The 24,475-nt window shown below is 38.7% G+C and overlaps 2 protein-coding genes across 6 annotated transcripts in view; one reads left to right on the top strand and one right to left on the bottom strand.

The window, feature by feature from the left end:
* The first annotated feature begins 9 nt into the window (after nt 1-9).
* ARMC10 (armadillo repeat containing 10) lies at nt 10-18,758 on the top strand. Its single transcript, XM_003921326.4, has 6 exons — nt 10-286; nt 1,207-1,355; nt 4,326-4,460; nt 11,077-11,253; nt 16,095-16,166; nt 17,589-18,758. The coding sequence occupies exons 1-6, from the start codon at nt 148-150 to the stop codon at nt 17,865-17,867; spliced, it is 951 nt and encodes a 316-aa protein (XP_003921375.2). The 5' UTR covers nt 10-147; the 3' UTR covers nt 17,868-18,758.
* A 1,468-nt stretch (nt 18,759-20,226) lies between these two features.
* Nucleotides 20,227-24,475, bottom strand: part of NAPEPLD (N-acyl phosphatidylethanolamine phospholipase D) — a 48,682-nt gene continuing 44,433 nt past the window's right edge. For all 5 annotated transcript variants that reach the window (XM_074379287.1, XM_074379289.1, XM_003921124.4 and 2 more), the window contains exon 5: nt 20,227-22,824. In XM_074379287.1, coding sequence (XP_074235388.1) covers nt 22,699-22,824 — 126 coding nt within the window. In that variant the 3' untranslated portion in view covers nt 20,227-22,698. The remainder of the gene's footprint in view (nt 22,825-24,475) is intronic.

The raw sequence follows: 24,475 nt of genomic DNA, 5'->3' as shown, positions 1-24,475 counted from the left end.
GAGCTCAGACCCCCGTTTCCTTTCTCCACTACACGGTAGCTCTCCGGTTGCTGCGGCGGCGAGGCCCACCTGTTCTGAAGATATCTGTGCTGGCCCTGACGAGCCTCCTGCCCCGGCCCGGCCCTGCGGGTCTGCCGCGGCGGCAGCATGCGTGGCGCCCGGGGCGCGGGCTGGGTGGCGGCGGGCCTGCTCGTCAGCGCGGGCGCGTGCTACTGCATTTACAGGCTGACGCGCGGTCGGCGGCGGGGCGGTCGCGGGCTCGGTCTGCGCCCCTCGCAGTCCGCAGGTGAGACCGCCGGGTGCGCGAGAGTTGGGCTGGAACTGGGTTGAAGGGCTCCCCAGGCCCGGGCGGTGGCTTGGCTTCTAGGTAAAATGAGGAGCCGAGCTAGAGGGAGAGGCGATATTTGCGTGGGTGCAGGGTGCTGCGTGGCCCCGCTGCCCCTTTGTTCGCTCTACCGGCATGAAAACTTGTTCAAGCGTCTTTGTTCGCCATACTGGCGTGAAAACTGGTCCGAGCTTTCCGGCCCGAGCTCCGCGTCACAGTGGCGGATTAGGTTTCTTAAAAGCCTGTTGATGGCCTCTCTCTTCAAAGCGTGCTCCGGGCCTTTGTGTAACTAAAGGGATTCTCCAGATGGTGGAAGGGCTGTTGAGGGGCCCGGAGCCGTAAGTGAAGCTCTGCTTGCAGGTGCTCTGGAAGAAGGGACCCCAGAGAAACAGTTGTGCGGGCGCTCGGCCCGGCCTTAGAGGGCAGGTCCCTGGGAATCACAGTGGTCCAAGACCTCGCAGCCTGGTGTGTGTTTTGGAAATGGGAACAGTTGTCTGCGTGAGACACACCCTCCTAGGGGACAAATGCGTGGTTCGGTTTCTTTCCAAAAGTTGAACAGTACGTTGAAACTCTCAAAAAGGATATTTCATATCATGGAAGCTGTTAGGGAAATAATTTAAAGTATCACATCTGCCATCCAAGAAACTCCTGTCCACAACTGCAGAAGACAACGAAACAGCTTCACTGTTGAATAAGCACAAACTAGATTGCCTCACCATCTCGGGCAGTTTGCTAATGGGCACCTGGTTCCACATCGTAAAGATATTTTTACTTTTCCCCTGGATGAAGGCAATGAGCTAACACAACTAGAGAGAAAGCTTGTCTCAAAAATAATCTCATACTGATTTTAGATAACTTCAAATAACTTTCTTCTTATGCAGAAGACTTAACTGATGGTTCATATGACGATGTTCTGAATGCTAAACAACTTCAGAAACTCCTTTACCTGCTTGAGTCAACTGAGGATCCTATAATTATTGAAAAAGCTTTGATTACTTTGGGTAACAATGCAGCCTTTTCAGTTAACCAAGTAAGTACCTCGACTAAGTAAGCAGACTCCTTCCATTCTTGCACACTGGCAGTAATTGTGACCGTGAATTAAATTACTTAACCTCTCAGATCTTCAATTTCCTCATCTGTGCAATGTGGCCACTTAAACTGATAAAATAATGTTTGTTTACTTCTGAAAAACACAGCCTAATAGTAATATGATTAATAATATGATTGTAGATCGTTATTAAGTTTGTCACTGGCATCGCATTCATATTAAGTATGTCTAATCAACATTTAGCATTTCATGGCCTTTTAAATTATTTGAAATTCAGCAGTGCCTCGGTAAAACAATGAACACATCTAACATTTAAGTACATACTTTAAATTGTATATAGGTCTTATGAGCATGGTTCTGATGCAGGTGTTCCCTGGACCACACTCTGATAACCACTAATCAATGTAAATGGCTTCTGCAAATGGAGACTTTAAGACTAAAAGAGCTTAATTTGAGCACTTCCTTCTTCCTACCCTAATTCACAAGCCTCCAGCATGAAAAAATGGTTTAAAATTTTTTTGTAATTGTTTCATCGAATCCCCTTTGTTAACATTATCATAAGTACAAAATTATTTTGAATTTATAGGTTTTTTTAGCCCAGCTTTCTCCAGAATGGCAAGGTTTACTGTAAAGCTCTCGATGTATAGGGAGATAGAGAATCTTTTTGCATTATCTACTCTTTCAGTTATAAATGACAGAATTCAACAAATTATTTTAAGCCAAAGAGAGAAAATACTGAGCTCAGCTGACTTGAACAGCGAGGAATAGCATTGGTTACAGGCACAACTGAGACCATTTCAAGGTTGCAGGAAGAATAACCAGAGTTCTCTCTTTCTCTACCTTTTGACTTTGCTATGGCCACTGCATTTTATTTACTGGCCTTTATCTTTCTGGACACAAAGTGATTTTCTTCACACGGGTTGAAAGAAAGCCACTAGCCTCTCTAAGCATTCATCTCTGTAGCTTATGATCCAAAAGGTACAGTTGTTCTTCTAGGATCCAGTGCTAACCCTTTGGATCAATCTCCGGGGCAATCTCTGCATCAGTCAAGGTACCATGACCCATGTTTAGTGAGGCCTGAGCAGCCTACAGCTAAGTAGCAGAGATGGCTGTGAATACAAGTGAACAACAATCCCAGCAGGGACTGTGTGGGACAGAGAAGATGCCACATCTGCCTCTGTAGAAAGAGGGCCACTAGACAAGCAAAAACAATAGATAGTGATTAATGTGTTAGCCTGCCTTTAAAGGAGTATTTCTGATGGCATAATTTTGTATTCCTCTAAAATAAGTTATAGTTGGAGTAGGCCAATACCCACTGGAGAAGTACCTTCTTGAGCAGCATGGGTTGGTGCTCTCACCATCATTTATAGTGCCTTAATCTGTTTTAATAGTACAGTTGAAAAAAAAAAAACAACCTGGTTTCTAGAAACTAAGTCCTTCGAAAGAACTTGAAATTGTAGAGGGAACATTTATTTCTCTTTTGATGCTAAGGTTACCCTTAACAGTAAAATGGAGTATAAGAATTAAAGCAATTTAATTCTTTCAATGTTTGGGCCAAAGGCACATGGTAATATAGTATCGCAACTAACTGTAAAAAAATCCCATATTATTTTTCCTCTGAATATTTGGGCACCATTTTTCTTCTTCTACTTCTTCCTCCTCCTCCTCCTCTTCCTCTTCTTCTCTTTTTTTTTTTTTTATTTTGAGGCACAGTCTCACTCTGTTACCCAGGCTGCATTGCAGTGGCACAATCTTGGCTCACTGTAACCTCATCCCAGGTTGAAGTGATTCTCCTGCCTCAATCTCCCAAGTAGCTGAGATTACAGGCACCCACCACTGTTACTGGCTAATTTTTGTATTTTTAGTAGAGACAGGGTTTCACTATGTTGGCCAGGCTGGTTTCGAACTCCTGACCTCAAGAGATCCACCTGCCTCGGCTTCCCAAAGTGCTGGGATTACAGGCGTGAGCCACCATGCCTGGCCCTGGGTACCATTTTTCAAACTGCATGGAACCTGATTCTGCAAGATGTCAGTTTGTTCCCACCACTTCCACTGCCGAAAAATGACCCTCTTTTTGTGTATAGTTCATAGACATACTATCAACAACATAAGCCTCTTGAAGATTCCCAATGCACGTGAACATATTAAAGAAACATGCTTAGTCTTGTTTTACTCAGATTTTCCTAAACTTACATAACCATGGGAAACCACCCTCCCCCTTATTTTTATGGGACATCTATTAACATTTTGAGGGATTGGTGTTTAAAATAACACAGGTCAGCAAAACACTACTTTAGTATTCTAAATTGTAGCACTTTTCCAGTTTTGCCTATAATGGAGAAGTTACTTATCTCAAAGAAAAATAATTTTGTTTGTAAGTTGCTTCAAGATCGTTATAGTACCTCTGAATTTTTATTGTATTTCTCAACACTGTAGTTTAAGTAATTATATATCTTAATTTTATTTTCAGTGGATTTTCTTTACCTATAAAAGTATGGGTAGTGAGATTTTTTAAAAATAGGAATTAGGGTCCGGTGCAGTGGCTCACACCTTTAATCCCAGCACTTTAGGAGGCCAGGGTGGGCAGATCACCTGAGGTTAGAAATTTGAGACCAGTCTCCACTTAAAAAAATACAAAATTAGCTGGGCCTAGTGGTGCATGCATGTAATCCCAGCTACTCGGGAGGCTGAGGCAGGAGAATTGTTGCACCCAGGAGGCAGAGGTTGTGGTGAGCTGAGAATGTGCCATTGCACTCCAGCTGGGTGACGAGAACGAAACTGCGTCTCAAAAAAAAAAAAAGTAGGAATTAAATATTTGTATATGGGAAAGGTATATCCAAAAAGCCATTAATTTTTAATCGTATTTGTGGATGCAAAGAATTCAGTGAACTAAAAAGTCCTTTTAGCGTACTAAAGTCCCAGTCCTGGTTGTTGCTTTTTTTCCCCTCCTAGGCTATTATTCGTGAATTGGGTGGTATTCCAATTGTTGGAAACAAAATCAACCATTCCAACCTGAGTATTAAAGAGAAAGCTTTAAATGCACTTAACAACCTGAGTGTGAATGTTGAAAATCAAATCAAGATAAAGGTAAGTTGATTGAAAATCCCAAATGTATAAGGTTTTCCATAAATGAAAGAGAAAATAACAAAAAGATGAATAATGAAACTTTAGTAGATGATTCTTTGTAACTTTACAGCCAAGGATTACCTTTAGAGGAATGGAGAATAAAACAGAGGAGGGAGGGACCTGAAGTAGCCAATAAGAGGTACAATAAGACTACTTTTTTTTTTTTCCAGTAAAATAATGCTTGTTTATTCTATAGATTATCCTCTGCTTTATACCAGGCATAGGCACTGGTGACAGTAGTGGCCTTAAGGCTATAGGCACAAACCAAATAGTGGATGTAGTTGGCTGAAAGTTAGGACAAGACTGTATCAACTAGAACTAGAACTAGAATTACAAGAGATTCATTCAAAGAGCATATCCAAAACAAGCCAAACTATATGCATTAATGACCATATTTATGAATATGTATATTCATAAATATGTTTTGTTTTGAAATTAAGTGAACTGTATCAGTGTATTGTGGAATGTTAAGTCACTGTATGCTTTAGCTCTTTCAGTGGATGAGGCAAATGTGCAAATAGACTCAACTGACTTTACAGAATAACTGTTCCTTGATCTAGTTTTATGGGGAGAAATCCTGCACTTTAGGATGCATATAAAATGCTAATCTACATTACTGACATCGTTTTAAGGTTTTTTTCAAAAATGTTATTTATAAGATAGTTAACCCATGAAAAAATAGCCTGAAAATGCTAACAGTAAAAACACTCCAGCCTTGGCATATAATCAGAACCCAGTGATACCTCTCAGTTATAGAAAAATGCAGTGTTTTCTGTTTGCTAATGAAACAGGACTCCCATGTTCAAACCAGAAATTGTCATTCAACAGAACAAATCAGGTCAAGAGAATCATGAAACAAGAAGCAGGCGGATGTGTTCATATGAAGAAAAAAACAACAAGTAACCAAACTTTACTTCCTTGAACATAAGATTGATAGCAAGATTTCTTAGAGGTCATCTCTGTATTTAGTTTAGATAAAGACTTCCAGCCCAGAACTCTGTAAAGAAGTAACTATGAGGAGCTTTGCAGAAGTGATGAGAAGCAAGTACTATATAGACTAGAAAATTTAATTGTTTACAGAATTTTTAACAGATTACTGTGCTATGAAGCAAAAGCAGACTTAACGTCAGTAAAAATATATGACCCCCATCACACAAACAGCTAACTCTAAATCTACTTCGAAAATCTAATCAGTCAAGAAGTATTATCTGTTTGGAGGCTGTGTACCAAGTGTCAGAGATAAGGCTGCTGTCCTCACAGGAATATATGCAGTCTTTGACAATCAGTTAGAATATCCAGTGAAGCAGATATTCTCATACTTGGGGAAATCTTGAAAAACCATTAAAGTATTCTGGAAATTATATATTTTTGCCCTTCCACAGTCTTACAGATCCAGATGCTATTAGTTTGGAATAGGGGGTTTTTTTTTGTTTGTTTGTTTTTTTAGACGGAGTCTCACTCTGTCACCCAGACTGGAGTGCAGTGGTGCAATCTTGGCTTGAACCTCCCAGGTTTAAGTGATTCTCCTGCCTTAGCCTCCCAAGTAGCTGGGACTACAGGTGCATGTCATCACACCCAGCTAATTTTTGTATTTTTAGTAGAGGCGGAGTTTCACCATATTGGTCAGGCTGGTCTTGAACTCCTGACCTCATGATCCGCCCACCTTGGCCTTCCAAAGTGCTGGGATTACAGGAATGAGCCACTGCACCCAGCCTGAATAGGGGTCTTTATTAGTCCAGAAAATCTTTAGAATTACAATGTAGTTATAGCTAATCAGAGACTAAAAAACCTTTATAAAGGTAAGTAGGATTGGAAATCCTTGGAAAATGAGCACCCTCATTTGAATTAGCATGTTTTAAGCAAAGGTATAGAATTAGTCAAGTATCAGTTCACAATTTCTGGAATGCACCCCAATGCCAAAAGACCACTAACATCCTATTTTGTACTATGAAGACTTCTTGATTTGAAATAGAAGGTAAAAAAAATATTGCCTGCCATAAAGTGAATTTTACTCTACTTCCTCGGCTCTCCAAAGAAAAATCTTAATTTTTTCACATAAGAAACTCACTGGATCAAATGAATGTTAATTAAAGAAAAGATTGTGTAAGTAAAACTGGACAAAAGACAGCTGCTGAAATCCATGAAAGAATTAATCATCAAAAAAATCATTTTTACAGTAGCCCCTTTGCTGTGAGAGATACTTTTATGAGCCTTGACCACGTCTCCAACATATAATGAAACCTATTACAGATTTCAAGCAACCAATTTCCATTCCAGCTTGACAGTGTGCCGCAAATTGCCGAGATTCCTCCTTGGTTGAGAAAAATAGGGTAACTCCAATTTTACTAGACTCTTTTGCCATGGTGTTCCATGGGTTTATTTCAGTAGTACTACTATTGCCAACACCTATCTTCCATATTACAAACAATTCACATCTTTACTAAGATTTATATTAGCTAATATTTCCATAATCAGATTGATTTCTAACCAATACATTTCTTAATTTCATCAACATAATTCTTTGTAATTAAACATTGTGTGGGCTCCATTTTGTGAAAGTCTTTTGTCCCTCTCAGTACCAACTGTGCCCAGAACCTTTAAGCCGGAAACTCTAGCAATTTGGCATGCTGCTAACCCAGCTCCTCCACTAGCCCCATGAACCAAAACACTCCAGCATTCATAAAAACACTGAATCAGAGCTCCATATGCAGTAAGATATGAGATACCAGTGGCAGCATTTTGTTTAAGGTCCAATTTTTCAGGCACTTTGTAAACAGTGTGATCTGCTACAGGAGCATACTCCTTATGGCTTCCAGAGATTGTGCTGACAGTGAAAACTCACTTTTTTTTTTAAAGTGAATCCATTACCTCCAACAGCTTTCATTACCCCAGTTATGTCTGAGCCAGCAGTATAGAATAAGGTGGTTTTCTATTGTAAGTACCAGAGTAAATGTATATTTGTATGCGTGTGGTTGACACCACACGTATGAACCTTGATTATACTTGATGGTGTTTTGAAATTGGTACTGCAACATCTGACTGAGTTTCAGGACTTCTGGTCTACCAAATTCAAACACTCTAACAGCTCTTACCAGCTTCTGTTCAGTTTCCATGGTCATCTAGATAAAAGCTCTAGAGTGGGAATCAAAATCTGCAAGGGCTCCTTCATACTCTACTGAAGGAGGCTGGCCAGGCTGCTTCTATCTTTTGCAGCCAATAAGACTTTTGGAGTGGGGGTTTAGTTTAAGGGTGCTAAAGGAACAAAGCCAGGGTCAGATGATGTCAGCAGAAAAATGCAATATTAGGAAATTATGTTATTTCAATTCAGTATCTAACTCCTGCTTTGTGGCACAGAGTATACAAATGAACATGATGCCACTCTTGTTAAGAAAGGAGGAAGGAGGCCGGGCGCGGTGGCTCAAGCCTGTAATCCCAGCACTTTGGGAGGCCGAGGCGGGTGGATCACGAGGTCGAGAGATCGAGACCATCCTGGTCAACATGGTGAAACCCCGTCTCTACTAAAAATACAAAAAAACTAGCTGGGCGTGGTGGCGCGTGCCTATAATCCCAGCTACTCAGGAGGCTGAGGCAGGAGAATTGCCTGAGCTCAGGAGTCGGAGGTTGCGGTGAGCCGAGATCGTGCCATTGCACTCCAGCCTGGGTAACAAGAGCGAAACTCCGTCTCAAAAAAAAAAAAAAAAAGAAAGAAGGAAGGAAGGATAAAACAAGTCCTTAAATAGTTGTAAGTTAGATTTGATCCAAAAGTTTCTGTAAGAGGTGGAGTCTGACCTGACTCTTGAGAATGTCTAAGGTTACTGTACGGGTAGAGTTGGGGAAGGAGAAAATTCCAAGAGAATGGAACAAGATGAGGTGGACACAGCTGCAGGAATAACTAAGCTGGTCCATTTGGTAATCTTGTTATTAGAATTGAAATGGTAAAAAGATTCAGATATAATAAGGATGTAAACAGTCCACACATTTTACGAAATACTTTGAAAGACGTCAGCATCTTACGGAAATGCATGATTTATAAAGAGGTAAATAAATGCCATGTTTTTAAAGAATGGGTGTGTAATTAAATTGTAACCAAGGAGAATCAGTTGACTTTCAAATGTAAATTAGGGCCAGGTACCCTGGCTCACACTTGTAATCCCAACACTTTGGGAGCCAAGACGGGAGATTGCTGGAGGCCAGGAGTTCAAGGCCAGTCTGGGCAACATACTGAGACTCAATTTTTTTTTTAAGTGTATAGTTTTATAAACATCTCACAGATAAATATACAGTGTTTCTCCCTCTAGATTAAGATATGATAGAACATTATTAGCATCTTCAATAGCATTCATCATACCCATTCCCAAACATCAGCCACCTCTACAAAGGAAACCACTCTTTTAACTTCTATCACTGCACATTAGTTTTGCATTTTAAAACTTTATATGAATGAAATTGTGGAGTATGTACACTTTTATGTCTGGCTTCTTGCATTCCACATTATGATTATGGGGCTCATTTATGTTGTTACATGTAACTATAATTTGTTCTTTTTCATTGCTGAATAGTATTTCACATATATATATTCACATATATGAATATATTGAAAGACTGTGTCAAGATGGAAGTTGTTATGGGAAATATTCCTATGACTATTGTAGCAAATGTATGTTTAGAAAATATTCCTATGTATTTCTTTCAGGCAGGAGAGAATTGCCCTTCTTCTTTAGAGATAATATTGATGGATCATAGAGCTTGTGAATTTTAATTTGTAGCAAATGTGATTGTAGCAATTTATACTCCTTCCAACTGTGAATGAAAGTTCGAGTTGATCCAGGTGTTTGCCAATACTTGAATTTTTTTTTTTTTTTTTTTTTTTTTTTTTTTTTTTTTGAGATGGAGTCTCGCTCTCATTGGAGTCTCACTCTCAAGGTTGCAGTGGTGCAGCCTTGACTCACTGCAACCCCAGTCTCCCAGGTTCAAGCAGTTCTCCTGCCTCAGCCTCCGAGTATCTGGGATTACAGGTGCCTGCCACCATGCCTGGCTAATAGAGACGAGGTTTCATTATGTTGGCCAGGCTGGGTGAGACCCTATTTCTTTTAAAAAAAAAAATATATATATATATATATATATATATATATATATATTAGCTGGGTATAGTGGCATGCACCTGTAGTCCCAGCTATTCAGGATACTGAAACCAGAGGGCATTTGAGGCTGCAGTGAGCTGTTATGCCACTGCACTCCAGCCTAGGTGACAGAGTGAGACCCTGTCTCTGAAAAGAAATAAATGTAATTTAGTTGGAGAAACCAGATTCAAAGTTTAGTCTCTCTTTGCTTTACTGCCATTTAGTTTCTGTGGTAACATGTATACATTTGGCAATTTTTTAAAAATAATTGTTTATGCAAGAATTGGTAACTTCTTGCCACTTCAAATTAGGAAAATTTTCTGACCAGTTAGAACTTTTGGTAGAGTTCAGATTTGCTTAGGTGAATATCAGTAATCTGTAAAACATCATTTTTTCTAAACTAGAAATCTCATGGCCAGGCTGGGCATGGTGATGCACACTTATAATTCCAGCACTTTGGGAGGCTGAGGTGGACAGTTCACTTGAGCCCAAGAATTTGAGACCAGCCTGGGCAACGTGGTGAAACCCTGTCTGGTGGCTCACGCCTGTAGTCCCAGCTACTTTGGAGACTGAGGAAGGAGGATCACTTGAGCCTGGGAGGTCAAGGCTACGGTGACCCCGGGGTTGTACCACTACAGCCTGGGCAGCAGAATGAGACGCTGTCCTCCCCCAAAAAAGAAAGCTCATGGCCAGACAGAAAATCGTGTTTCAGAAAAGTTTCCATCACACTGCGTTTAGTTCTGTTACGTATGATACAAGAGTACTAGACTATTGCATGACTTTTTACCAGTGATAGTTAACAGTATTATGAAGGGATAAATTATATACATATACCTTGGTAAATAAGAAACTTGGGCCAGGGATAATTTTGCTCTGCTTACTTTTGACAGGATTAACTCTAGGGAAAGATTCTGTTTCACATTTTCCTCCCATTCTTTACTTCTGAAATGATAGAGCTCTCTAGACCCTACTGTTAAGGTACTTACCATGATACAAAATGACGTCACATCTTCCCTGCTCCTAGTGTGCTCAGGCCAGTTGAAACAGAATGGTGGACTAAGTTGGAAGGCCTCCAACCAGGGAGAGTCCACTGATGTTAAGAGCATGATCTCTGGGCTTGCATATTGCTTCCCCATCTGCTATCTGACATTGGGCAGGGGACCCAAGCTCCTTGAAGACTTAAAAGTCCTTGTCTGCAAGATAGCCATAATATCATAACAATCACCTCATTAGAGTTGTCTTCAGGATTAAGTGAGGTATATTTGTAAAATGCTAAGCACAGTACCTGGAATTACCAAAGGAAGCTTTTAAAAAGTCACCGACATTTGAGGGCTGGATGGAAATGTCGAGTCAGTTCCATCCTGAGCAGTAGCCCTACTCCACTGGGCAAAAACGTGGCTGCTTAGTAGAAGAATTTTGGAGATTCTAAGATACTCATTTTCCTCCCCTGCCCTCAGATATACATCAACCAAGTCTGTGAGGATGTCTTCTCTGATCCTTTGAACTCTGCTGTGCAGCTGGCCGGACTGAGATTGTTGACAAACATGACTGTTACCAATGACCACCAGCACATGCTTCACAGTTATATTACAGACCTGTTCCGGGTGTTACTTACTGGAAATGGAAACACGAAGGTATGAAGAGCTATTGTGTGAAGCTTATTAAGATTGAAATAGAATTTGCAGGCCACCTTATCTTAAGTTGATGTGCCTCAAAGAAGAGGAAGATTTACTAAAAACTCACATGGGCCCAAGAAAGTATATTATTTGTAGTCCCAAATATTCCATTGCAAAATTAACTTGTGAAAATGATCTGCTTTTTCACGTATCATTTGGTTTTCCAAGAAGCTAGCTTCCCCCCAACAAATACAGGAACATTGTGATTAAAAGGAATCTTTGAGCAATAGTAGTGGTTAGTTGAATATTTTGCTTACCTCAGGGTTAACAAATCATTTTTTATTTAGTTATTATTTGTTGAAAAATCTTTCTAAAACAACTTTTAAGGTGTAAAGGAAGTGAATTGAATATATGAAAGATGTCTCAGTGCTTCACTCTGTCCATTTAGGTTGATTTAAGAGGCAACAGATACTGAGCTGAATTAAATAGGACCTTAGGAGATACCCTATGAAAAGTTTCTTGAGTAAATCTCTCATATTAATGTACATTTATCAATTGCCGTTTTTCAAGAAAAAGTAGCGTAAAATGGATTGTAGGCTAATTAAAAGTTTTGGTAAGTTGGGTTGATTGCTCATCAAGGCTTTTTGCATGTTGGTCTGTGTTCTCTGGAACAGTTGAGAGAAAAATGCATAAGCATTTTAAAAAGACCAAATGTGAGGCCATACTCCAAATACTCAACATCACTGCAGTTATTTTTGAGGTTATCAAGATATGATTACAGGAGAGCCTCACTGTAGTCCTGCTTTTATGTTTCCAAGGTGTTTCTACATGGACTTTCCTCTTTTCCAGTAGCCAAATTTGTTTGGATCTGGTCCAAGATCAGTACCTTTTCGTATTGAAAATTAAGTGTAAGAATCATCTTCTAGCAAAACTGCATCATTCCTGGGTAGTTGCCAACATGCATCAACATCTCTGACTCCAGTAGAGCAAGATAATTTCCAGGCCTTGAACCCCCATGGAATTCCTTCACTCTTTACTCGTTGTTGTGACTGTAGTAGAAATCTCTCCTCTGCCTGAATCTGCAGCTGCTTTACCCAGAACCCCAGGAGGAACTCTGAGTTCAGAACCAGGCTCAGTTCAGCCAGGCGAGTCTGGCCTTGGGGCTGTATATGTCTGTCTGTCAGACATCATCTGTGTTTTCATATATTTTTTGACTTTTTAAAAAATGACCCACACCACAATACTATGTTCTGTTTTTGTTTTTTGTTGTGTTGCGTTTTTCCATTACATTGCTTAGTACGGTATTTCTAGGGTAAAAAATAAGCTTTCTTGGTCTGCCTTGGAACATAGCTACCAATTATAACATTAATTTTCCATAAAAATTGAGTTTAAAGTTCCAACTTGCAAATAAACTTTTGGATAGTCATCTATTTGTTAGTGGGAAAGTTTATCTGATTTAGGTATTTTCTTAGTAAATAACCACTAAAATGACTTTTAAAATACCTTAATTTGCTTAAGTCAGGGATCTCACTCTACCGTAATAACCTTTTGGGTACACCACTGATTGATAACTAAATACAGATAGTGGAGGATTAATATAAATAAACTGTGCTTGTTACATCTGCAATGAAAAAAAATAAAACTAATGGTTTAAAATGTCTTAGTGTCACCACAAGATGGTGCATATGACAAGAGGGGAAAAAAATGTCTTTTATTGATTGATTGATTGATTGATTGAGACAGAGTCTTGCTCTGCCACCCAGGCTGGAGTGCAGTGGCATGATCTCAGCTTATTGCAACCTCCATCTCCCAGGTTCAAGTGATTCTCCTGCCTCAGCTTCCTGTGACACATGCCACCACGCTCCACTAATTTTTTGTATTTTTAGCAGAGACGGGGTTTCACCATATTGGTCAGGCTGGTCACAAACTCCTGACCTCGTGATCTGCTGCCTCGGCCTCCCAAAGTGCTGGGATTATAGGCTTGAGCCACCGAGCCCAGACAAAAAACATGTCTTAATATGGTTTCAAACCAAAATCTATATATTTGTTTAATCTGTAGTTGTATTCTAACTGTATATATTTTTTCTTCATGTTTAACTCCCTTTTACAAAGAGTAGCAACATCAGACTTTAATACAGGATACCAAATAGCTATTGCTGTTGCTATTCCCTGGTTGTATACCTGCCCTCATTGACTAGTAGTGGGTCTTAGATTTGGACTGCATCCAGGCTTATTTCATAAGTTCAGGTCCATCCTATTTCATACCTCTTGTTCCTGTTTTTCTGATTGAAACATCATTGACATTGGAGCTAGGTGTTTTTTCCTAACAGTTATTCCTAGTGTTGCTGATGGCCAGTCAGGCCAGATGAGATCTGATAGTAACCTCCACGGAGTGCACTAAAGGGTGGTCAGAAGTCTCCTTTACTCTTTCATCTCCAGAGGCCATAATTTATTAAGAGCCTCTGTTTGAAAAAGACAGTCTGCATATTGAAGAAATGTTACCAGTGGTCACCGCTAAGGATGGGAAGGGGTCAATAGCATGATGGCTTTTGTTTTTACCTTGTTCTGTTTTGTACTACCTAAATTTTTATCATGACCAAGTAGTAATTTAGTAAAAATAAAAATAAGTTCATAAAAACAGTAAAATTAAGCAAAGCATTTTGTCATCCTCAAATAAATTAGTATCTACAACATGATCAAAGGAATTGTGAATACACAAGATATATGCATAAAGACCAGAAAGAAAACTTTTCTTTTTTTTTTTTTCTTTTTAATTGAGACAGAGTTTTGCTCTTGTTGCCCAGGCTGGAGTGTAGTGGCATGATCTCAGCTCACCACAACCTCTGCCTCCCAGGTTCAAGCAATTCTCCTCCCTCAGCCTCCCAAGTAGCTGGAATTACAGGCATGCGCCACCACACCTGGCTAATTTTGTATTTTTAGGAGAGACGGGGCTTCTCCATTTTGGTCAGGCTGGTCTCGAACTCCCAACCTCAGGTGATCTGCCCACCTTGGCCTCCCAAAGTGCTGAGATTAGAGGCGTGAGCCACCGCACCCAGCCTTCCCTTTTTTTGACACAGAACCTCACTCTGTTGCCCAGACTGGATTGCAGTGGTATGATCTCAGCTGACTGCAGCCTTGAGCTTCCAGGCCTAAGCAATCCTTCTGCCTCAGCCTCCCAAGTAGCTAGGACTTAAGGCACATGCCACCACTCCTGGCTAGAAGCCATTTTTATATTTTTTGTAAAGGTGGGGTTTTGCCGTGTTGCCTACGTTGCTCTTGAACTCCTGAGCTCAAGTGATCTGCCCACCTTGGCCTCCAGAAATGCTGGGAATCCAGGCATGCACCACTGTGCCTGGCTAGAAATACCAAAACTTAATCATAATTTCTGGTTATGGAAATATGGGTGAATTTCCTTTTTCTTTCTGCTTTTCTGTTTTTTTGAAAGTGCTATGGTAAACATCTGTTGCCTTTGTAATAAAAAAATTTTCTAAAATAATATCCAGTTTCCTTCCCAGCTCTAGTGAAGAGCACATTTGTCACATACCTCTGAGTTAGTTCCCCCCTCCACACTCCTCCTTATTTTAGTTCTGGGTATCTTATGGAAAGCACAGTTTCATATGGCCTTTGTTTTTAAAAGAGCCATTCTATTTGAGTCTTTTTATTACTGACTTTTTGTTGTAAGTCATAAGAATGCTGGTATTTTAGCTACTCAGCTATTAAATAACATTTACTTATTATTTATATCATTACTGGGCATGGTAGCTCATGCCTGTAATCCTAGTTACTTTGGGAGGCCAGGGTGAGGGGATTGCTTGAGGCCAAGAGTTCAAGACCACTCTCAGCAATTTAGTGAGACCCTCCGCCCCCTGACACCACCATCTCAATCATTCAGTCAATCAGTTTTTATCACTGTGCTTTTTTATACAGTTGTGAAACACTTTCACATTAAAAGATAATCTCAAAGATTCATAGTAGCTTATGGAAAAGGGGTCATATTGTTACTTATTTAGTCTTGGTAACCAAACAGTTGCAGAATTTTTACACTTTAAGTAGAAATGAGCTGAGCTTTGAGATTTTTTTTGTTTGTTTTAAAGATTGTGTTTCTTTTTTATTTTTTGGAAAGGTGGGGTCTCAGGTCTCACTACATTGCCTAGGCTGGAGTACAGTGGCTATTCACAGGTACAATCATAGCTCACTACATCCTTAAACTTGTAGGCTCAAGCGATCCTCCCTCCTCAGCTTCCCAGGTACCTAAGACTACAGGCCCACACCACCATGCCTGGCCATATTTCACTTACCAGCAATCATAATGAAGATCGCGTATTTAACATTTGTTAAGCTTACCATCTGTTTGGGTGTGCATGTGAATTGGGGGTAGATTGTGAAGACATTTGCAAAATTCTATCTCCCTAACAGTATAATTGGGGAAAATGATGCTTAAATAACAGTGTGATAGAAGACCTCCATCTCTGTGTTAGGTTCTCTTATGAGTGGTGCAAAACATTTGCAATATTCTGTCTCTCTAACAGTGTCATTGGAAACATGAGGTTTAAATAACACTTCTCTGTGGTAGGTTCTGCCCTATCACAGAGTGGTGCCAAGTGTTATAAGAGTTCAGAGTGAACCTAAAATGCAAATAAATAAATAAATAAAATAAATTCTCACAATAAAAAAAAGAGTTCAGAGTGAGACCCTTAAAGTAGAATGAATTGAGAAAGTTTCCTAGAGTAGAGAGACTATGAGCCAGGCCTGGAAGCTAGGCACTACTTTTATAGGAAGACCTGGTGGGAGAACAGCATGCCTGAGAGAGGAAATTCATGCTTACCAGTCTGAGATAAGCCAATATCTTCTTATTTCAGGTGCAAGTTTTGAAACTGCTTTTGAATTTGTCTGAAAATCCAGCCATGACAGAAGGACTTCTTCGTGCCCAAGTAAATAGCTTATATATTTATTTTGTAAATATATACACACATATATTTGAGCAGACAGAACTGGAAAGAGAAAGATTTAGCCTAAAATGTTAACCAGGGATTCTCTCTGAGAAGCAATATTAAAGGTGGTGGTTTTTTTTCATTCCTTTTGTATATATGAATTTCCTAAATTTTCTACAGTGAGCATATTTTACTTTTGAAAAACATTTTTTAAAATTCACCCTAGCAACAAATTATATATTAAAACTTTTTTCTCTACCCAATTTTGGGTACAGTTGTACCATCCCATCTTTTATACTTGACCTGTTTGTGTTTATATGTATCTTAGTATCCACTGAAACAGCAGTACTGAGTCCCCAGCATGTGCTAGATGCTGGATGAGACACGAGTGAATGCAGCGTGACATGGTGCATGTCCTCATGGAGCTTACAGTCTAGTGGAGAGACAAAAATATGTAACAAATGAACAAGGTAATTGAAAGCTGTGATAAGTGCTCTGAATGCTGAGATAGAATGGAGCTCAACTTCTGTAGAAAAGGAACCATTGTATTCATCTGCTTATCCCTGTTCCCCACCCAGCTCTGTGCCCTGTGGCATATAGGCACTAAATGTTTGATCAAATAATGAATTCCCATGAAAACTGTATGACAGATCTTAAAGAGAAAATGGTTGTTTTTCCCAAATAACCACATTCTAAAATTCCAAGGAAATTGTATTTTTCAGCTAAAACACTCCCTTTTTTCCATTAGTATACAATGTGGGGGTACATAAGGTTTTATACATCTAAATTTCACAATTTTAGAGTTAATTTTCTATGAAAAAATATATATATATATTTTTTGAGATGGAGTCTTGCTCCGTTGCCAGGCTGGAGTGCAGTGGCATGATCTCCGCTCACTGCAACCTCTGCCTCCCAAGTTCAAGCAATTCTGCCTTAGCTGGAATTACAGGCACTCACCACCACACCCGGCTATTTTTTTTTTTTTTTTTTTTTTTTTTTTTTGAGACGGAGTTTCGCTTGTTACCCAGGCTGGAGTGCAATGGCGCGATCTCGGCTCACTGCAACCTCCGCCTCCTGGGTTCAGGCAATTCTCCTGCCTCAGCCTCCGGAGTAGCTGGGATTACAGGCACGCGCCACCATGCCCAGCTAATTTTTTGCGCCTTTAGTAGAGATGGGGTTTCACCATGTTGGTCACACTGGTCTCGATCTCTTGACCTTGTGATCCACCCGCCTCGGCTTCCCAAACTGCTGTCGTGAGCCACCACAACCAGCCTGACAAAATTTTTAAAATGTGAGATACTCCCATTTTAAATGTGAATTTAAAAATTTTTAAATGTGAGATATTAATACAGTTTTAAAATATTAAAATATACATGAAAAATGTTTTCATATATTATTAATACTCATTATTTCCTATTTCAGGTGGATGCGTCATTCCTTTCCCTTTATGACAGCCACGTAGCAAAGGAGATTCTTCTTCGAGTACTTACACTATTTCAGAATATAAATAACTGCCTCAAAATAGAAGGTCATTTAGCTGTGCAGCCTACTTTCACTGAAGGTTCATTGTTTTTCCTGTTATATGGAGAAGAATGTGCCCAGAAACTAAGAGCTTTAGTTCATCACGATGATGCAGAGGTGAAGGAAAAGGTTGTAACAATAATGCCCAAAATCAATTGGTCATATTTTTCCAAAGAGTAATACAGTCTGGATATAAACGTATTTTCTATCTTCCTTATAAGGAGATTGTTCCAGCTGCTGAATTTAAACAGTAAATATCACATTTCATCATTAACACAACTATAACTTGCCATAGTGTTCAGATTTATCTTGGATTATTTTGATACCAAGTGAGTATAAGAGCTTGTACTGAAACCATTTCTTTTTATTTTGCTATTTGCAAATACTTGTTATTTTCCCTATGTGAAGTGGCAGTAACCTTTTTCACAAAGCTACCGTACTTTTTGAAGTGATTTGCAGTTACTCATCTGAGACAGCATTAGTATGTGACTAAATCGCTGTTTCAGAACTGTAGTAGGAATGGTCATGTTCTTTTAATAGCAATGAGATCCTAAGTTCTTGATGCCACTCACCTGCCAACCTGACCACACTGCTTTCAAAAGTTTATTCTCTTGAGTAGAATCTATTTTGATTATTTATAGTCAATGAAAAATGTAAACTTTTAGGAGAGAATGTTTCCTAGGACTCTCCCATTCAGTGTTCCAATATGTACAGAAAGTTACATATAAAATACTGGGATCAATCACAATGTCCATCTTTAGGCAGTTGGTTAAATCAGTTATCCAGTCTTTGAAAAGAATTATGGAGGTCTGAATGTGCTGAATTGGAAAGATATCTGAAATATGGTGGGGTTTTTTAAAGACACAAGTTACAGAAAAATATAGGATCCCATGTGTGTGTGTTTTTAAATGAAAAATACTTACATATTGACAGAACTTGTAGAATGATACCCAAACTCCTGCAGTGAGAGTGGGGAATGCCTTCTACATACACACTTCTGTGTGAATTTTTTACTATGAGCCCAAATTGTGTAATCTTTTTTTAAATAAATAAGAAAAAAATCACTCATAACATTACACACATTTTTTTTTCCCTTGACGGTACTTTATTAATTTTCATCCATATTTTACTTGACTAAAAATACAATGTATGAAAATTTGTTATCTTTAATAATATTTTTATTCCATAAGCTACTATAACAATTTATTGGTATATCTGGGATTCAGCCACGTCTTATAATATTTAAATTTATGACCCCTGCCATGCTTAGCATTAAGTAAATCAGTATACAAGCAGTATTTAAGGCAAAGCTTTAAGAATACTTTAATTTGTAAATACATATACAAGACTGTTTCCATAGGAATTCACAAATCCTCAAACAGAAATATGTATGTGTTCTCAAGGTTATCCTGATACAGAAATCAAACTTGGAAGAAATACTTTTACATTAGAAAAAAGGTTCTGTATAAGGTGAAAAATGGAAATTCCCAATGGGCTAGACAAGAACAAAAGTATTAATTTCCCAAAAGGCACATTTCTTTATAACAGTTTTTTTCAAATCTACCTCTCTATTTTAATGAAAGCATATTCATTAAATATCAAAATGTGCATACATTAGAAAGCAGAATTGGTTTTTAATGTGCTTTAGCAGCAGTGGATTCTAAAACTGTCTCTTTTCCTGTCTCATTAGTTTGAATAAATAATCACTCTCCCTAGAGATCAGAGCATTGAGTCTGAAAAGTCAAAATGCTAGAGAAAAGAGGGAGTAATTTTTAACTACCCAGAAAGAAAATGCACAAATACATCTTTATGTATGTAGGTCACAGCATATGTTGGCTTTTATAATTTGGGATTTCTCCTAATTGATGACCTACCCATTTGGGCAGTGAGGCATAGCAAACTGTTCCTCAGGTATCACAGGAAGCTTCAATAAAATCTTACATTTTGGTATGGATGTTCACTAATCAAAGAGGAAAATGAAGTTGACTTGGAGGATAAGACTGATTCAAAGACACTACAATGCATATTAGATTGAAGTAAGGAAGAGAATGGATTTGTCTTATTTTTCAAAATTTGTTTTCACTTTGCACATAAACCCTTCAAAATGTAGCTAACAAATGAAAAAGTGGACATGACTCAATAAGGTTAGATTCAGTAAGCAGACTTGAAACTTGATGTTCTTAATAAAAGTGTCAATGTAGAAAGAACATGAGTGGTAATAAAAAATTACAGCTGAAAAGGTCTAGAAAAATGAGGAAGGCCATATGAGAACACAACTAGAACACAACCATTTAAAGTGCTTAAAGACCCTCAGTTAAACAGTACATATGAATACAAAATAATGTTAAGGCCATTCATAGAGAAGAAATACGTAAGATATACCTGGCTTGCTTCATAGAGGTAAGAGAAGAATTTTCAGTTCGGCGTGCAACAGCAAAGAATATGGCTACAACAATGTTGGCAACACACCTCAAAGCTAACCCACCACAAACCTAACATCTTGATTCACATCTGCTTGGAATGAAAAAGTTTATGATCAGTCTTTTCAGGAAGGTTTATTTTGTGGGGGATTTTTTTTGTGCTTTAGTACCCCAAGATCACATACATTTGCATACATTATATATACACACATTACATACGCATTTCCCCTTGACTGATTCACGTCTTTGTAGATAAAAACATTTAAATTTTGATAAAGACTATTTACATCTATTTAGGCTATTACTCCAATTTACAAAGTGAGTGAAATAAAGTTGTTCTCAATGTTTAGTCTCCTAATACATAATGCTTAAATTTTCAACAGGAACAATATGTTATCAAAAGCATTAACCTATATTCAGCTTTCAAATACACCTATCTATGTTAGGCAGTGATATCTTAAGAAATCATTTTCTCCCTTATATTTCTAAAGTGCTTTAAAAACTCACTTGTTCTACACATTTTTCAGAGGTAGGTCAGAATTATCCTCTTGTTGCAGATGAGGAAAACAGGCACAGTGAGCATAGGTGACTTGTTTCAGGTTACAAAAAAAAAATCCATGATGAAAGCAGGGTAAGAATTCAGATTTAGTGGCTAACATGGCACACATATACATGTGCAAATAAATTATAAAGCCCTGCCTGGGTAGCATTTGGTGTTGAAAACCTATTTTGATTATTTTTGATGAATAAAGTGCTGAGACTGGATTAGGAATACAGAGTGGGCCTCCAGTGGTATCTAATTCAACTCCCTCCCTTAGGAAAGGTCAGAATCGTCAAGTGAATACAGACCCCTTATTAGGACTCAATTTTATGTCAGCTGACTTTTTTTTTTTTAACCACTGGTATTCCTACTGGCTTACTAAAAAAATCATGCTTAAGTTTTTTTTTTTGAGACGGAGTTTCACTCTTGTTACCCAGGCTGGAGTGCAATGGCGTGATCTCGGCTCACCGCAACCTCCGCCTCCTGGGTTCAGGCAATTCTCCTGTCTCAGCCTCCTGAGTAGCTGGGATTACAGGCACGCGCCACCATGCCCAGCTAATTTTTTGTATTTTTAGTAGAGACGGGGTTTCACCATGGATGGTCTTGATCTCTTGACCTCGTGATCCTCCCGCCTTGGCCTCCCAAAGTGTTGGGATTACAGGCTTGAGCCACTGCGCCCGGCCAAGTTTCATTTAATACAAAAATATAAAACATCTGAATCATGAAAAACAAAGTATTTATAAATCTGGTTGATATATTTAGAGCTAAGAGAGCCAGAAAAAAAAAAAGTGTAGAGAAAATGAAAAACAAAATTTAATTCAAAGTGTATGGTTTATTAACATTATTAACATTTTATCTGTAAAATATTTCATTGTAGTTGTATTTGTGCTTAGAAGACCTGACTTCTAGATTTAAAAACAGAAAATGGGCATAAATCATATTCTCATAGCTACACTCCTTCCCTTCCTTTGCTAAAAAGAGGGCTTTGAGACAGGGTCTCATTTTGTCACCCAAGCTGGAATGCAGTGGTACGATCACAGCTCACTACAGCCTCTACCTCCTGAGCTCCAATGATCCTCCCACCTCAGCCTGCCAAGTAGCTGTGACTACCACGCCACCTCTCCCGGCTATTTTTCTTTTTTCTAGAGACAGGGTCACCATGTTGCCCAGGCTGGACTCAAACTCCTTGGTTAGAGTGATCTACCCACCTTGGCCTCCCAAAGTAAGAGGCCTTTTGATTTGGGAATTGTAGACATGCAACAGAATATACTGTTCCTTCTCGTCTTGAAGGCTCTAGGAAAAAATTTAAAAATTTAATTTAATTTTTCACTTTTAAAATTTAAGTGAATGGTGCTCATGACTGCATTAATGCCAAAGAACTGTACACTTAAAAATGGTTAAAATGGTAAATTTTATGCATTTGTATATTTTACCACAATAAAAAAAATCAAGTCTTTAAAAATGATAGCCCCTATGTTTTTATGCTTACCAAAATAAACCATATTTCATATTTGGCACATAAGCTAATCTTGATAGAGCAAGAATTGCTATGTTATAAGCATGTTGGAGTCAGTTTGATCATTTGTTATAATGGGCATATAAGACACATTTTTATGTGTAGGCCTCTGAAACAAATCTAGGTAGGTAGACAGCCTTGACTCACCTTGCAAAAGGTCCTGAAGAATGGAAAAAACAGAAATGAGTCTTTAATGTCAGTTTTTCACAACCTCAGAAAATTTTACAACCACGAATAATACTTTAGTAAAAACATTTCCATTGCAGTGCTTATATCCTGCTATGAGATTTAAAATCCACATTAGCCAATTCATCATTTAAATGACCCACCCCTGAACCCTCTCACAGTGTATGTATATGAGCTGATCATATTAGGAAGCACGTTTATTACACAAAACATAAAACACAAATTTGTAGAAGTTGTTTCCAAATGTGAAAGAATCATAATATTCATGAATTTCTGAGTCTTTTCATTTGTTTTTAAACTTACATCAGATGACGCCTTTTTCATTACAAGTGCCTGTGCTCACATTTATTAAAAGTTTTCATCATCGGTATTTAGGTATCTTGATTCTCCATGCTTCAAGACAAAAAAATCTTCAGCGTTAAGTCCATATCTCTCTAGAGCTTCATTCAGCTTCACTGGAGGCTCTAAGTAATGCTGGCCAAAGGTAGAAGAAAAATAGAAAAAGATTAACTATACATATATTTGGGAGATACTTCAATAACAGTTCAAACTAAAATAACTAACAGATGCCTTGTTAAAATAAGGCCTTTTCATTTAATTGAAGCATTAGCAAATGGGTCTATCACATTTTCTAATACAGTTTTGAGTCATGAGTCAACAGAAATGTATATGGTGGATAGAAATCATGCCAAAACCACGCATATCAAATTTGGTGCCATCTTAACTTTGAACATCATTGGATTGCATGAAATCATCACTTTTACCATATGAAATTCAAGTCTAAATGGAATCAGTGCCAAAGATGGTATTAGATAATTACATGTTAACATTTTTGAAAAACACAGAAATTTGAGATTGTGTGAGGGGTGTGTGTGTGTGTGTATGTGTGTGTGTGTGTAAGCAGGTGCTAGAGCAAACTGTATTGGCTGAAGAAGGGTTGTTGTCCTCAAAAAGTCCAATCAAATACAGAAACCACAGTCTGCAGAATGAAAGAGAGTCCCAGAGAATAGGGCTACAACAGGTGGCGTTTCTAATTTCCCTTTATATCCTCGACTTTTCATTGCTCAACAAAAATGGAAGACAGCATACAGCACGTTTGACAGTGTTTTCACCCACTAAAATGTTTTCCAATAAATTGAGACCACCTGAATATGGAATAAAAGTATGTTTACCTTTTAATTTACTAATAGTTAATTTACTAATAAATGACAAATCATCAGTTATTTCTCTTTTGGTCTACATCTTCACATTGTATAATAGCCAATTTTTTCTTTACTCAAACGGCTTTTTTCCCCAATTTCAATTAGAAAAGTCGGCCGGGCGCGGTGGCTCGAGCCTGTAAATCCCAGCACTTTGGGAGGCCGAGGCGGGTGGATCACGAGGTCGAGAGATCGAGACCATCTGGTGAACATGGTGAAACCCCATCTCTACTAAAAATACAAAACATTAGCTGGGCATGGTGGCACGTGCCTGTAATCCCAGCTACTCAGGAGGCTGAGGCAGGAGAATTGCTTGAACCCAGGAGGCGGAGGTTGCGGTGAGCCGAGATCGTGCCATTGCACTCCAGTCTGGGTAACAAGAGCGAAACTCCGTCTCCAAAAAAAAAAGAAAAAAAAAAAAAGAAAAGTTGTAAAATGTGGTGGAAGTATAAAGCAAGAATAAAAAATCAGTCTCTGATCTCATCACCAGTGAGAAATCTGCCTCTCTTTAGGCAACAAATATCTTTTCAGCACCTACAGAACATGCCAGGCTAATGAGCCAAACAAAAATCCTTGCCTTCATGGAGCTTATATTCTGACACAGAGATAGACAAGAAATGAATATTAAGAAAACAGATTGTATCTGAGAGGTTGATATGTTCTAAGGAGAAGAAAGGGGAGGAGTGATAAGTGCAGGGGATAGACATTTACCTTTAAATTCAACAGTTTTAAATCTTCAAGAAGGTGACATCTGAGCAAAGATCTGATAGAACAGACTGCATAAGCTTTGTAGGCAACTGTGAGAGCTGAGGCTTATGACTCTGAGTGTGATGGGAAGCTACGGGATCCCTCTGCCATGATTGCTTCCAGTTGTAAAGGTCACTGCCCTCTCTCTACAGTGTTGGGAGCAGAATCTAAGGGGCAGA

This window comes from Saimiri boliviensis, chromosome 10 (assembly GCF_048565385.1).
Source record: "Saimiri boliviensis isolate mSaiBol1 chromosome 10, mSaiBol1.pri, whole genome shotgun sequence".
Taxonomy (NCBI): Eukaryota; Metazoa; Chordata; class Mammalia; order Primates; family Cebidae; genus Saimiri; species Saimiri boliviensis.
This window is presented reverse-complemented; position numbering and strand designations above follow the sequence as displayed.

Bases quoted from the DNA above. Each gene is read 5' to 3' on its own strand.
- ARMC10 (XM_003921326.4), top strand. From the start codon at position 148: ATGCGTGGCGCCCGGGGCGCGGGCTGGGTGGCGGCGGGCCTGCTCGTC. The intron at 1,356-4,325 runs GTAAGTACCTCG...TTCCCCTCCTAG, and splicing joins CAGCCTTTTCAGTTAACCAA to GCTATTATTCGTGAATTGGG. The intron at 11,254-16,094 runs GTATGAAGAGCT...TTCTTATTTCAG, and splicing joins CTGGAAATGGAAACACGAAG to GTGCAAGTTTTGAAACTGCT.